Source organism: Heteronotia binoei, chromosome 6 (assembly GCF_032191835.1).
Source record: "Heteronotia binoei isolate CCM8104 ecotype False Entrance Well chromosome 6, APGP_CSIRO_Hbin_v1, whole genome shotgun sequence".
Taxonomy (NCBI): Eukaryota; Metazoa; Chordata; class Lepidosauria; order Squamata; family Gekkonidae; genus Heteronotia; species Heteronotia binoei.
In genome coordinates, this window is record NC_083228.1 from 37525630 (window position 1) to 37540409 (window position 14780).

Consider the following 14780-nt stretch of genomic DNA (forward strand, 5'->3'; position numbering starts at 1 on the left):
CTTGCAGAATGAGACAGATAGGTGTCAAACAGAGGGAATACATCCTTTGAACCCCTGCTGTGACAAATAGCTAAAGTGCTTTCTCTGTGTGCTGTTTTCTCTTTTTAAATAATAATAATAATAATATTATATCATTATCATCATCATCATCATCATCATCAAAATTTAATTAATCATCCATTCTGGTTCATGCCAGGCTCTGGGCGATTTACAACATAAATAATCAAACAATAATATACAGCATAGCAACATAAAACAGCATAAAATTTAGTTAAAATTATAAAATTCAGATTGCACCCTGTAGGTTTTTTCTTTCTCTATCTTGGACTATCAGGGCATCCTGTGTGTGGGGGGGGGGGGAGAAAACTTGCAAAGCATCTGGGGGGTAGGAAAGGTTCCCCTCCCCTCTCACCTAGTTCAGCCTCCATGTCACGGGAATGGAATCTGATCCGTTAACTGTGATCTCAGAACAAGACAGTCCTGTTCCATCATAAACTAACAGCAATATAACAGGAAATAGGCAAAAATTAAGACTTTCCATGTTATTACATTACATTATTATTTATTTATTACATTAAATTAATAAGTAAGCAAACATCATTTATATTGTTTTGAAGTGAAACTATAGCTACAGATGGCCTTAATTCAGAAAGGAGTGGGCAGGATCTGTGAGAAGAAGAGATTTAACCGTTACATGGTTTTGCTAATTAAAATGAACCCCATCACATCACCCCTGGAATTGCAACAAGGCAACCTCTCTTCATCTTTAGATGGAACACCATCATGAAATGTAGCCAGGGTCAGTTGTGATTAATAAAAAGAAACCATGTAACCATGAAGTGATAGAGCAGGACAAGATGGACAGGAGAGGATTCAACACTGTTTTCTCCCTGGACAGCATGGAGCAATCAGATTCAAATAGACTGAATGCTGAAGTGGGGAGGACGACAACAAGCAATGGATAAACAGGAGTGGGCTTTGGGAGGGAGAACGGATAGGAGGTACTCTGGACTAAGCAGGGAGTCCGCTAGGGTCTGTAATATATGATTTTAGACAGGCAGGGTTTGGTTGCTGTTCTTCAATAAAAACAGTGAATTGTAAAAGCTGTCTAGTTATTGTCATTAAGTTTAAGAAAGAACCAACATCATAACCAGGGCTTTTATTGTAGCAGGAACTCCTTTGCATTTTAGGCCACACACCCCTGATGTAGCCAATCCTCCTGGAGCTAACAGTAGGCCCTGTACAGCCCTGTAGCTCTTGGAGGATTGGCTACATCAGGGGTGAATGGCCTAATGTGCAAAAGAATTCCTGCTACAAAAAAAATCCTGATTAACCATCAGCTATAACATACCTCTCAGCTCTGGTAACTATACCATACAAAAATATCGAAAATATTGTGCAAAAACACACACTCTTGACTAGTATATACAAAATTAAGTAAATATCATTATATCATATAATGAACAGCCTACAAAAGTGGGCATGCATTCATACAGTAGAAATTAAAGACAAACAAGAGTCTCAAATATAGTATTACAGGGAGGACCCCACACAGTCTCTTAATTTTCCAAACAGAGTACTAAGACTAGGGTGACCATAATGTCTGAAGGCCAGCCAGGGACACTGGGAGGGGGGGGGGTGTGTGCGCGCGCGAAGCGTGCGTGCCGCCGGAAACAGGAAGTGACGTCACTTCCGGTGACGTCACTTCCGGTGATGTCATGCCACCACCGGAAACAGGAAGTGGCATCACTTCCTGTGACATCATTTCCCCCGCGTCACCTGCCGGAAACAGGAAGTGACTTCACAGCACTTCCTGTGACGTCCCCAAAAATCCCCCAAATATCACCGCCGGAAACAATTTTGTTCTCAAATCCTGTATATACTTCATCAGTATATGGGATAAGGCACTTTCTCAACTGTGCTGCATAATGCAGCCTATTTATTTTGTCCTGTTGGCTCTGTTGGCTCTATCTGCGCCACCTTCATCACTTTCGGGGTGTGGATCCCCCAGTGGGGTGGTCTCCCGACTCCCTCCGCTGACTGTTTCTGATAGCCCTGCGCCCCCTCTTTCATTTGATATGTGTCCCGTGCGGGTGCCACCCTCCCGCCGGGAGATGCCGCAAAATGAGCCCCCTTGAGGCTTATGGCGGCAGGGCTCGGGGGAAGCGAGCTAGACTGCTGTTCTTTTGAGGGGTTATAGAGTGTTTCGAGCCCGTCCCTGTGGCATCGGTCCCATCGTTGTGGGACCAAGGGGGCCGGCGCAGCGGCACGCCGAAGCAGCCTGTCACTAATAACACCGGTCAAGATGCAGGACAGGAACCTGGAAGTGACCGACAGGAAGGAAGGAAGGGAAGGGAGTGAGGGAAGGAAGGAAGGAAGGAAGGAAGGAAGGAAGGAAGGAAGGAAGGAAGGAAGGAAGGAAGGAAGGAAGGAAGGAAGGAAGGGAGGAGGGAGGGAAGAAAGGAAGGCCGCCCCCCGCCCCCCCCCCGCTTTCGGCCCCCTTACCTTAATCCAGGGCGGCGGATCCAGCGGCGGCGGCGGCGGGGAGTCCTCCGGCGGCGGCCTCGCGGCGAGGGAGGGAGGGAGCTGCCGGGGCTGGCCTCTGGAGGCCTCCAGGGACCAGCGCCGGGCCTCTCCGATACCGGCGCTGGCCTCTGGAGGCCTCCAGGGACCAGCGCCGGCTGCTCCGCGGCTTCCCCGCGGCCTCCGCTGGTCCAGAGCCTCTGGAGGGCCTCCAGGGACCAGCGGAGGCCGCGGGGAAGCCTTCGCTGGCCGGCGCTGGTCCCCGAAGGCCTTCCAGAGGCTCTGGAAGGCCTTCCGGGACCAGCGCCGGGTGCCCCGCGGCTTCCCCGCGGCCTCCGCTGGTCCCTGGAGGCCCTCCAGAGACTCTGGAGGGCCTCCAGGGACCAGCGGAGGCCGCGGGGAAGCCTTCGCTGGCCGGCGCTGGTCCCGGAAGGCCTTCCAGAGGCTCTGGAAGGCCTTCCGGGACCAGCGCCGGGTGCCCCGCGGCTTCCCCGCGGCCTCCGCTGGTCCCTGGAGGCCCTCCAGAGACTCTGGAGGGCCTCCAGGGACCAGCGGAGGCCGCGGGGAAGCCTTCGCTGGCCGGCGCTGGTCCCGGAAGGCCTTCCAGAGCCTCTGGAAGGCCTTCCGGGACCAGCGCCGGGTGCCCCGCGGCTTCCCCGCGGCCTCCGCTGGTCCCTGGAGGCCCTCCAGAGACTCTGGAGGGCCTCCAGGGACCAGCGGAGGCCGCGGGGAAGCCTTCGCTGGCCGGCGCTGGTCCCCGAAGGCCTTCCAGAGGCTCTGGAAGGCCTTCCGGGACCAGCGCCGGGTGCCCCGCGGCTTCCCCGCGGCCTCCGCTGGTCCCTGGAGGCCCTCCAGAGACTCTGGAGGGCCTCCAGGGACCAGCGGAGGCCGCGGGGAAGCCTTCGCTGGCCGGCGCTGGTCCCGGAAAGCCTTCCAGAGCCTCTGGAAGGCCTTCCGGGACCAGCGCCGGGTGCCCCGCGGCTTCCCCGCGGCCTCCGCTGGTCCCTGGAGGCCCTCCAGAGACTCTGGAGGGCCTCCAGGGACCAGCGGAGGCCGCGGGGAAGCCTTCGCTGGCCGGCGCTTGTCCCCGAAGGCCTTCCAGAGCCTCTGGAAGGCCTTCCGGGACCAGCGCCGGGTGCCCCGCGGCTTCCCCGCGGCCTCCGCTGGTCCCTGGAGGCCCTCCAGAGACTCTGGAGGGCCTCCAGGGACCAGCGGAGGCCGCGGGGAAGCCTTCGCTGGCCGGCGCTGGTCCCCGAAGGCCTTCCAGAGGCTCTGGAAGGCCTTCTGGGACCAGCGCCGGGTGCCCCGCGTCCTCTCCGCGGCCTCCGCTGGTCGCTGGAGGCCCTCCAGAGTCTCTGGAGGGCTTCCAGCGACCAGCGGAGGCCACGGAGAGGCCTCCACCACTGCCGCCGGGCCCCGCGCGCGGGCGGGGAAGGCGGGGAGTGAGGGTGGGAGCGTCCCTGCGCGTGCGCAGGGGCCCTGCGCAGGCGCAGGGACGCTCCCTCCCTCACTCCCCGCCTTCCCCGCCCGCGCCCGCGGCCCACCGGCTCCTGGGCTGCCTAAACCGGGACCTTTAATGGTCCCGGTATAGGCAGCCCGGGATCCGGGATTGGGTGGCCAGATCCGGGAATGTCCCGGGAGACCGGGACGGTCTGGCCACCCTAACTAAGACTCAATAATAAAGTTACTTAACCTATATAATCCACAATACACTCTGCAGGACCTAAAGAAAAGTGTGTGTGTGTGTAGGGGGGTGATTTGTAGTTGATGTGCTCTCTGGTGGAGGGTTAAAGAATCTTGAGTGAGTATAAAATAAGCACACTAATAAAAAAATCTACTTTACCTCACACCACCTAAAGTTAACAGTGGGCCTGGTGTACTAACATAACAGGAGGGTGTGGCTGGTGGGGTGGGTCTCATCTCACCAGCCTGAAGGACTTGCAATTGGCAAAGTTGTATAAAATCAGCTAACAAGAGAAAGGCCTGGATCAGGCGTTGTGACACCCACATCCACATAAACTGTAGCCCATTTGAATCACTGCCCCACATGGCAGTTTTTAATCATGCTAGGAAAATCTGACTAAGGATGAGCATGAACCACAAAAATGTGGTTTGGTTTGTGATTTATGGCCAGCACTGCCCAAGAAAGCCCTTTTAGCAAAAACTTCTCCCACAGCTCAGCTGTTTAAAGGGGCTTTCTTGAACAGCCAGTCCCAAGTTTGGAACAATTTAAATCCCTGCTTTCTGTTCTCCATGGCTGGCCATTTAAAGTAAACAGCTGAGTGGTGGAAAGCTCCCTCCCCACACCACTCAGCTGTTTTTTTGTGAAGAGCAGGAAGCAGGGGTTTATACCTTTGCTTTCTGCTCCTCAGAAACTACCATGTTTGTGAAAGTTTGTGAAAGTTCTTCAGTTCATGAACATTGCTTCACAAACCACACACTAGCCAAAATTTGCATGAACTTTAGTTCATCAGCTGGTTTGTGCCCATCCTTATCCCGGACAGGTGATATAGCCTCTTGTCTGGTTTGGGTCTCAGTCCAGAAGTAGTTTAATGGCCCTCGGTTCCCATTTGGGACAATTCAGTCTTTAAACAATACCAGTATGTTATCTGTGGTTTCTCATTCACACATCAAACATGACATTGCCATACAGTTTAAATACTTGCTGACATCAGAACTGTTTCCATTACGATGTCATCACAAATTATCCTTGACCTCTGGGTCTGTTACAAAATGGTAATCTTTGATGTTTTGCAGATTTTTTTCATTTCTGGAATGCACACGATCATGCTTGTCAAGATTGCGCAAAACACCATTCTGCTTATAGACCTGACAGGTACGAAAACAACATGTCTTTGGAATTCCTTTTTTCTTTCAAGAAGCTTGAACTTTCTCAACTGAGAGTAAAAGGAGTCATCACTCAGGATCTATGCTTCCTTCTTTCAATATTTGTTAGCTGAAGTGGTAGCTGAAGGAGTAAAGAGCTGGGCTTGGGACAGAAGCTGATTATCAGCCCTGGAAATGATTACTAGGAGAGCTGCTATGTGATTGGTGCAACTTATCTATTTTCTTTATCATAAGCTGCTGTTGTCAGCACTGAGACCCCTGGAGTTTCCATCATCTGAATGTCTCAGTGGAACAAGTGAACTCTGGTGCAAGGTTAGTGTTATTTTACATTAGAATTTCATTGAGAAGCATGGAAGGAAATGGAGTGGGAAATAATGCTCAGTGATTTATTCTTTTGTGCATTGAAAACATTTGCCTGTCTTTACCTTTCCTTCATTTTCTTGCTCTTTAAGGAAAGGACAAGGCAGAATGAGAAAGTGGTATCCATTTTTGGCCGGAAATGCTTTCCTATATGCCCAAGGGAAACAGTGTGTCTCAATAGCATCAGCATAACCTTGTAGTTGCTCTTTTTTGTTTTTTAGAAGGGGGAATCCATTGTAGGAGCTTTCACAGTAATCTGATTTTGCATAGAGATTTTTGCTGCATTGTGTTTAAGATCCAAGTATTCCTTTTTTCTCTTCTTCCTTGGACACAAATAACCTTGTTGAATAAACACATTTTCTTATTTTTGTATTTAAGCTCACTCTCATGTTCTCCTTTCATGTACAAAATTCTACCTTAATGTAGGTGGAGTGTGGCTGCCCTTCCCAGATGGTCAGAGCAATCTTGAGTTGTACCTGCCCTACTGCATTTGACCATGGAGCAGCTAGCTACCCCCCTAAAAGGATAGGCATATGACAGCTGAATGGGAAAAAGGTGCTTCCATAGTGTTGATGGATGCTGCCATGGCAGCATCCATGGTAATCCCACTGCAGCAGGCCAGGGCAGAATTTTTTTGGGGGGTGGGGGGCATGGGAGCTACTGGAGGGGTGTGGCATTGTTACTGACATCATGAAAATTAAAATAAAATAAATCTCACATGCATGCTGATTGGCCCCTTCCCTAGCATTCCAGGCGCTCTGAAGGTCCATTGTTGAAAAGACCCCGTCAGGGAAGGGAGAGGTGCGAACCTGTCTCATTGCCATTCCTGCTTGCTAACAGAAAGAAGCAGCCAGTAACAAGGAGGCCACCCACCTACTCCACTTGCTGGGTCTTCAGAAGAGCTGGTGAGGAGAGGGAGATGGCAGGCCAGCCTCATTGCTGGTCAGGTGAGCCTTCTCCCTGATGGCTAGCAGGAAGACTTCATGGACAAGGAGGTCACCCTGCCACCACTTCTCTTCCCCTGCCAGCCAGCTGAGCAGAGAGGAGGGTTTTAAACCCCTGTCTGCTTAGCTCTCAGGCAGTGGAAAGAGGGGAGAAAGGCAGCCTCTTGCTGGCAGGAAGTCTTCTTGCTAGCAGGAAGAAGACTCGGCAGATAAGGAGCTAATGTGGCTGCCTCCTCCCTCCCCTCTCTTCCCCTGATGTGCCATTGTTGAAAAGACCTAGTCAGGGAAGGGAGAGGTGGACATATCTCATTGCCAGATGAGACAAGTCTTTTTCCTGTTCGCTAAACCCCTTTTAAACCCCCTCTCTGGAGTTGCCCCGCATCTATGATGGAGTTTCTGCATTGTATCCAATGGAGAAATTGTGCCACCACTATGGTGCAACTCCAGAGAGAGGGTTTAAAGTTTTAAAAAACCCTCTACTCAGCTGACAGGCAGGGGGTGGGGGGTGAGATGGGAGGTGCAGAGGGATCCGGTGCAGGGAGGAACTGTGTGGTTGACACCCGTTGCTCCAGGCTCCCTTGCCCTTCAGCAGGGAGGGGGATCAGCAGGCTAGGGGGGTAGTGAGTCCCCTGATTCAAGAGGGGGCATGGCTCCGATGCCCCCTGCTGGCTATGGCCCTACACTGCAGTGTTCTGTTCTGCCATTGTTGTGAGGTAGGGCAACGTAATAGATAGGGCAGGCAGGTCCAATGAGAGTTATGATTCCAGGAGGCCAAGCCAAGTGTCCATCACTGGTAGGGAGTGGAGAGGGGTGGGCCACAGAAGCAATGCTCCTCATCTGTAGGCCACCCCCCCTCCCAGAAACCAGCTCCTGTCACAAGTCCAGGCCACCTGTCAGTGAGCAGGGGGCATCACCCATCAGCCCTGCAGGCAGCCCACAGTGATGCTCTGCTCATAGAGTGCAAAGGACACCAGAGGCTGAGGAAGGACAAGAACATGGATATGAGAAAGCAAACACACTGAAAATACTTGGGAAGCTGCCTAACCGCTGCCACATCCTTGGGAATGCCCACAGTGGTGGGGTTTGTGCCACTGCTCCACTGTGCGGCCGCAGCACTTGTGTGCCAGTGGGACTCAGCAGCACCATGTCACTAGTGCCCTGTACCAGCATAAATTGCCTTTACTCCAGCATAACTCCAAATTATGCCAGCATAGAGATCAGTCGTCTCCCTATTCCGATTCGCCTCCCTTCAGGATTGCTCTGTAAATCTCCTTCTGGTATTGGTTGCAGTCTCTCTTTTGGTTGTGAGAGAGCCAAGTAATACAACTTTAACAATTTCAGTTTCTTCATCATCAGCCTTAAAGTTGTTTAATTCCTCAGGAGTCATTATTTTTGTGTTCTTGATGTTCAACGGTAATACTGCTTTGGCACTTCCTGTTTTGGCACTTCATATCTCAAATTGTTAATGTTATCTACATATCTTAAATTGTTAATGTTCCTTCCACCAGTTTTCAATCCACTTTCACATAAATCAAATTCAGCTTTCTGTATGATTGTTCTGCAAAGAGATTGTAGAGATATGGAGATAAAATACATCCTTGTATGACACCTTTGTCAATTGGAAACCATTCTATTTTTCCATGCTCTGTCCTAACAATAGCCTTGTGCAGAGCTTTTTCTTTAGCGGGAATGCACAGGAATGCAGTTCCAGCTAGCTTGGCATCAGAGGGTGTGGCCTAATATGCAAATAAGTTCCTGCTGGGCTTTTTCTATAAAAAAAACACCTGGTCTTTTGTCCAGAGTACAGGTTATGCATCAAAACAATCAGTTGTTGTGGCACATATACTTATTTTAAAACCAATCATACCTTTTCATGTTTCATGCAGTCAAAAGCTTTGTTCTAATCTATGAAACAAACCGATTTTCTTCTGAAATTCTCTCATATACTCCAATAACCAACATAAATCTGCAATATAATCTGTAGTGTCTCTTCTGAGTCTAAATCCACTTAAACATCTGGAATTTTTCATTCCATATATGGTAATAGTCATCGCTATAAGAATTTGAGCATTATTTTACTTGTGTGGAGAAGTTAATGTGATGGTCTGATAGTTGCTGTAGTCATTGACAATTCATTTTTTAAAAACCATAATGTAGGCTGAGTGTTTACAGTCTGTGGGTGATTGTTTTGTTAAATATCTGCTGTCATACACTTGTTATAATTTTGATGGATTCTGTTTTTCTATGGCTTGGAATAGCTTTACAAATATCCCATCTATTCCTGGTGATCTGTTTCTCCCAATTGCTCTCATTGCAGCTTTCACTTTACTTTCTAAAACTACAGGTTCTTCTTTTTGGAAAGAACCTGCCATCCTTTCATCTCTTCTGCACAGTTCTTCAGTGTGCTGTTCTAATTTTTGCTTTATTTCACTCAGTTCAGTTAATGTATTTCCGTGTTGATCTTTCATCATGCCTAATTGTACTTTAAATCTTCCTTTGATAGCTTGTGGAGCAGATCTCTTGTTCATTTTTGTTGTTCTCTTCCATTTCTTTATACTGGTTATTATAATAGCTCTCTGTCTTTAAGTGCCAATCTCGAGAACACTGCATTTAGTCTTCTGATTCTATTTCTGTTAATGTTTACTTTTGCTTCTTGTCAGTCTTTAGGAACTTTAAGAGTTTTATCAGTTATTCATCAACAGGAATCCTTTATTACTGAGCACTGAAACACAACTTCAGATCAGGGTTTTAAATTGTGAATCTTCCCCTCAGTTTCCAGATGTTCATAAGGTAGCAAGTATAAAGACTTTGAATTCATTGCTGGTAATGTCTGTGGTAAGCAAGTAGAACACAGATATCATTGAGACAAGAGTTGTATATAAATAACAAAAAAAATTATTTACAGTTTGGTTTCAAAGATCAGATCAGCAGCACAGGTCTCCAGAAAAGAAAAAGGAGAAATCTAGCTGAGGTTTAAAAATTTAAGCTATTTATGGCTTCAGAGTGTGGCTTAAATTTTCTTCAATGCTGCTAAGTTAGATCCTCTTACATACACAGGATTCCACCAGTACTAGCCTACCCTTTCTTAAATGTCAGACTAAATGATACAAGGTTTGTTTATTATCAGACTGACTTAGCAACTAGGTACTCTGTTCTCTCCCAGAGAAGAAGAAGATATTGGATTTACATCCCGCCCTCTACTCTGAATCTAAGTCTCAGAGAAATCACAATCTTCTTTTACCTCCCCCCCACCCCACAGCAGACACCCTATGAGGTAGGTGAGGCTGAGAGAGCTGTTACAGCAGCTGCCCTTTCAAGGACAACTCCTATGAGAGCTATGGCTGACCCAAGGCCATTCCAGCAGCTGCAAGTGGAGGAGTGGGGAATCAAACCCGGTTCTTCCAGATAAGAGTCCGTGCACTTAACCACTACACCAAACTGGAGGTAGAGCTAAACCACTCTGCAATACTACCAGGTGGAACTACCCTTCAAGCTGTCTGCTCTTTTTGCTAAGCAAGATCTGAACTCTCACAGCCTTCTCCCAGAGGCAAATATGACCTATCTTTGCACTCTCTCCTAATATGCTTCCCTCTAACATTCCATCCTCCTTCTGAAAGGTGATTGGATGCTGGAACAGCACTGCCCTTGGCTCAACTAAGCATCTTTTTTTCCCAGTCCACACCAGGCCTGCCAGCAACCACTCACTTCATTCCATGTTGTGACTAGCAGAACTCACTTAGGCCTGCCTGCTCACTACTGTTCAACAGCAGCTCCCCACAAACAGGGCCGGTGCTAGGCTTTCTGGTGCCCTAGGCGAATCACCCACTAGCCTCCCCCCCCCCTTATTAAAAAAAAATTAGGGAAATTGAAGAGCACCAAACTTGAAACTTTTCACATTTTTAATTTATTGATTTTTAATTTTTCAAAAAAAAAGTGATGTTATAAAAAAAATTGTGAGAATAAGTGCTTGCCGGCCATGTTAGGAAGGAGGGTGGCAGGATGGGATGAGGTGAGAGGCCAAGTCACACATCGGGGAGAGGGGGGTGGCTTGGCTTTGTTGAGGGCAGCTTGGTGATGGGAGAGGACAAGGCGACAGTGGTCAGGAGCCAGAGTCATGTGTCAGGGAGTGCCCTAGCGACTGCCTACTTTGCCTACTCCCACGCACCGGCCCTGCCCACAAAAGAAACAGGGAGAGGCTACAGTGGCTTTCAAGGAAGGGAAAGAGGAAATAGTGGAGGAGGGGAAAAAGAAGGGCCCCCATGAAAATCCTGACTGCTCCCTCATCTGTTGCATTACAATTCATAACAACACTATTATTGATGGATGTATTCTGTTAAAGGATTTATATCCCGCCCTATACAGGTAAAGGATGTGGTCATTTATTTTAATGGTATGTCTGTCCCAAGAATTTGTGCAGTCAAAAGAACACATGAGAAGAAAACGAGCTGTGGATCCAGAAGCATTTATGAATATTGTAAGTTTTTGTTTGTTTGTTAGAATAAATAGGATACATTGTCACTGTCACTGGTAGAACAAACCTAAGTAGGTACCTTGCATACTTCAATGTGGATAAGATTGTTGTACCTGTACTGTAACATTGTTGTTCCTGTACAGTAGCCTGTTAAGATCTGCAGATTGGAGATGAAGAAAAGGTAAAGAGTTTTTAATAGGTGTTCCTGCCTTCTATACTGACTTCTATCCTGTTCAACACTAGCTCTGGTCATCCATTCACCAAGTCCAGCTTTGAGGAAGCAAGGTGGCTGAGACTAGCTCTGATGCCAGAGAAGGACTTAGCAGTGCTTTTCTGACTCATCTGGTTGGTGAGTGAGAGAAAAGCTCCCCCCCAAAATGTTATCGGGGATGTATAACTTAGTGTATGCCATGAAGCATATATTTAAAATTACGCAACGCACAGCCATTAATGTCTAAACTGCTGGCAACAAAAGTGAGTATACCCCTAAGTGATAATGTCCAAATGGGGCCCAAAGTGTCAATATTTTGTGTGGCTACCATTATTGTCCAGCACTGCATTAACCCTCTTAGGCATAGAGTTCACCAGAGCTTCATAGGTTGCCACTGGAGTCTTTTTCCACTCCTTCATGACGATGTCATGTTGCTGGTGGATGTTAGGGATCCTGCGCACCTACACCTTCCGTTTCAGGATGCCCCACAGATGCTCAATAGAGTTTAGGTCTGGAGACATGCTTGGCCAGTCTATCACCTTTACCCTCAGCTTCTTTAGCAAGGCAGTGGTCGTTTTGGAGATGTGTTTGGGGTTGTTATCATGTTGGAATAATGCCCTGTGGCCCAGTCTCTGAAGGGAGGGGTTCATGTTCTGCTTCAGTATGTCACAGTACATGTTGGCATTCATGGTTCCCTCAATGAACTGTAGCTCCCCAGTGCCGGCAGCACTCATGCAATCCCAGACCATGACATTCCCACCACCATGCTTGACTGTAGGCAAGACACACTTGTCTTTGTACTCCTCACCTGGTTGCCACCACACATGCTTGACACCATCTGAACCAAATAAGTTTATCTTGGTCTCTTTGGACCACAGGACATGGTTCCAGAAATCCATGTCCTTAGTCTGCTTGTCTGCAGCAAACCGTTTGCGGGCTTTCTTGTGCATCGTCTTTGGAAGAGGCTTCCTTCTGGGATGACAGCCCTGCAGACCAATTTGATGCAGCATGCAGCGTATGGTCTGAGCACTGACAGGCTGACCCCACCCCACCCCTTCAACCTCTGTAGCAATGCTGGCAGCACTCATACGTCTGTTTCCCAAAGCCAACCTCTGGATATGACGCTGAGCACGGGCACTCAACTTCTTTGGTCGACCATGGCGAGGCCTGTTCTGAGTGGAACCTGTCTTGTTAAACCATTGTATGGTCTTGGCCACCGTGCTGCAGCTCAATTTCAGGGTCTTGGCAATCTTCTTATAGCCTAGGCCATCTTTATGTAGAGCAACAATTTGTTTTTTCAGATCCTCAGAAAGTTCATTGCAATGAGGTGCCATGTGGAACTCCCAGTGACCAGTATGAGGGAGTGAGAGCTATAACCTGTTCCCACTTCATACCTGATACCTTGTACCACTAACGAGTCACAAGACACCAGGGAGGGAAAACGGCTACATTATCACTTAGGGGTTTACTCACTTTTGTTGCCAGCAGTTTAGACATTAATGGCTGTGTGTTGCATAATTTTGAGGGGATAGCACATTTACACTGTTATTCAAGCTGTAGACTCACTTCTTTACATTGTAGCCAAGTGTCATTTCTTCAGTGTTGTCACATAAAAAGATATACTTAAATATTTACAAAATGTGAGGGGGTGTACTCACTTCCGTGACATACTGTCTCTGTGTGTGTGTGTGTGTGTGTGTGTGTGTGTGAGAGAGAGAGAGAGAGAGAGAGAGAGAGGTGTGGTGAGCAGAACTGTACATGGTATTCCAAATGAGGCCACACTATAGACTCCATGCTGCCTCCTGCAATGTGGGCTGGGCTCCCCCCAGGAGGCCCTGTGCTGTTCTACACCACCCAGCCTCGAGCAATGGGGGGGGGGAGTGGGGACTGCTTGCTCGCACTTACTTGTATGTGCACTGAGCCTCTGGGCCTCCAGAGGCCAGATACCTGCTGGGACTTAGAAAAGGGAGACCTCACTCTCTGCCTCACATGCTCACCCTGTACAGTCTAAGTGCTATTTCTGTGCATCACCCACCACCAAAGTGCCTCACTCCTCGCTCTAAGTCCACCCAGAGGGGAGCTCTGAGACAGAGTTCCGTGCCATGCCCCCTACCTAAGGACTTGTGTGAGTCTGGAGCAGAAGTTTTTCTAGGAGTGGGGAGCGGCAATTGGATGTTTGGGAGGAGTCTCGCTGAGCCCAGGGCATGAGGGGATTGGTGAAGCAATTACACGGCACCCTAAGGGGTTTGCGAGCTTGTGCAGTGGCAGGGGAGAAATGTGTTTTCTGGATCAACTGATGCCTATGTGCTGTGCCAGCGTTTTTCTTGATGTAACTTTATGCCTCTCAGGGGATCATGGCAGGGCCCAAAGTTCTTAGGATGCTGACTAAGTCTGGGCACCCCCCCCCCCAACTCCATCTGCTCCCATGCCGGTGTGGGCCTCTAAAACAGAGTTCTGCCACCACTCAGGCGCAGTACTCAGGTGCCGCTGTGCTCAGATGGGGGCCCTCTCATGCAGGCTACTGCCCACATAAGTCACCTCTGCCTCTGCATGTCAACTTGATGGGTGTAACTGGGGTATACGCTAACATATTAGTTAGTTCTTTTCCAAAGGACTCCCCACTCCTTAGGATTGCGCTTTAAATGTCTCTGGTTTGGGTTGGCTCTAATAGATAAAGGGGTAGTTGTTACTGTTCTGGAAGGAAATGGATTATGCCTTTTACTTCAAATACTAATTTAATTGTGAATGTTAATCTAGCCCTTCTAGACGGAATATCCTCAACAGTTACAGCAAAATATCCTCAGCAATTACAGGAGGTACTATGTGCCTGGTTACTTGTAGGGGAAAAAATCCCTTATTTAAAGAATGTGAGAATTAGTTTAAGATTTTAGATGCAGTTTAAAATTAGACCACCCTTTAAAGCTCTACTGTATTTAAACCCTAGCTGCACTTCATTTTGTGTTTTTCCCCCTTTTTCTATTACAAAAACCTGCCTAAAGTTTAGCCTTATCTGTGAATTCACTATCCCTAGCCTCTGGTATTAGTACTTTAATTTATAGGTGTAATAAAGTTTAAAGGTGATATTACAGCTTAAGCTAGCCCTGAGACCTCAGTTTTAATCCTTGTCTTTTGGTCCACTGTTTAATCTTCCCCATACTACAGTAAAACTAGCCAAGAACCTCTGAGCCTGTTTAGAACTAAGATTAGCTACACCTGAGTAGTTTGAGCAACTACAACAGAACTAAAATTAGAACTAGACCAGAAAATCAGAACAGCACAAAAATTAGAGCTAAAATAAGCAACACCTGAGTAGTTTGAGGAGCTATAATACTGAGAAGTTACAAAATGGTGTATGTGTAAACAGTAGAATACGAAATCTTGGGGTCACCACTAGGTAGGCAGGGCCCACTAACTAGGAAGGAGA

The 14780-nt window shown here is 48.1% G+C and overlaps 1 protein-coding gene across 4 annotated transcripts in view; it reads left to right on the plus strand.

The window, feature by feature from the left end:
• Nucleotides 1–5338: 5338 nt before the first annotated feature.
• Nucleotides 5339–14780, plus strand: part of LOC132573653 (lipase member M-like) — a 36285-nt gene continuing 26843 nt past the window's right edge. For 2 of the 4 annotated variants that reach the window (XM_060241276.1, XM_060241275.1), the window contains exons 1-2: nucleotides 5431–5682; nucleotides 11037–11148. In XM_060241276.1, the coding sequence (XP_060097259.1) occupies nucleotides 11044–11148 (105 nt within the window). In that variant the 5' untranslated portion in view covers nucleotides 5431–5682; nucleotides 11037–11043. Of the gene's footprint in view, nucleotides 5360–5430; nucleotides 5683–11036; nucleotides 11149–14780 lie in introns of those variants that run through there. The other 2 variants (XM_060241274.1, XM_060241272.1) reach the window with 2 other exon arrangements.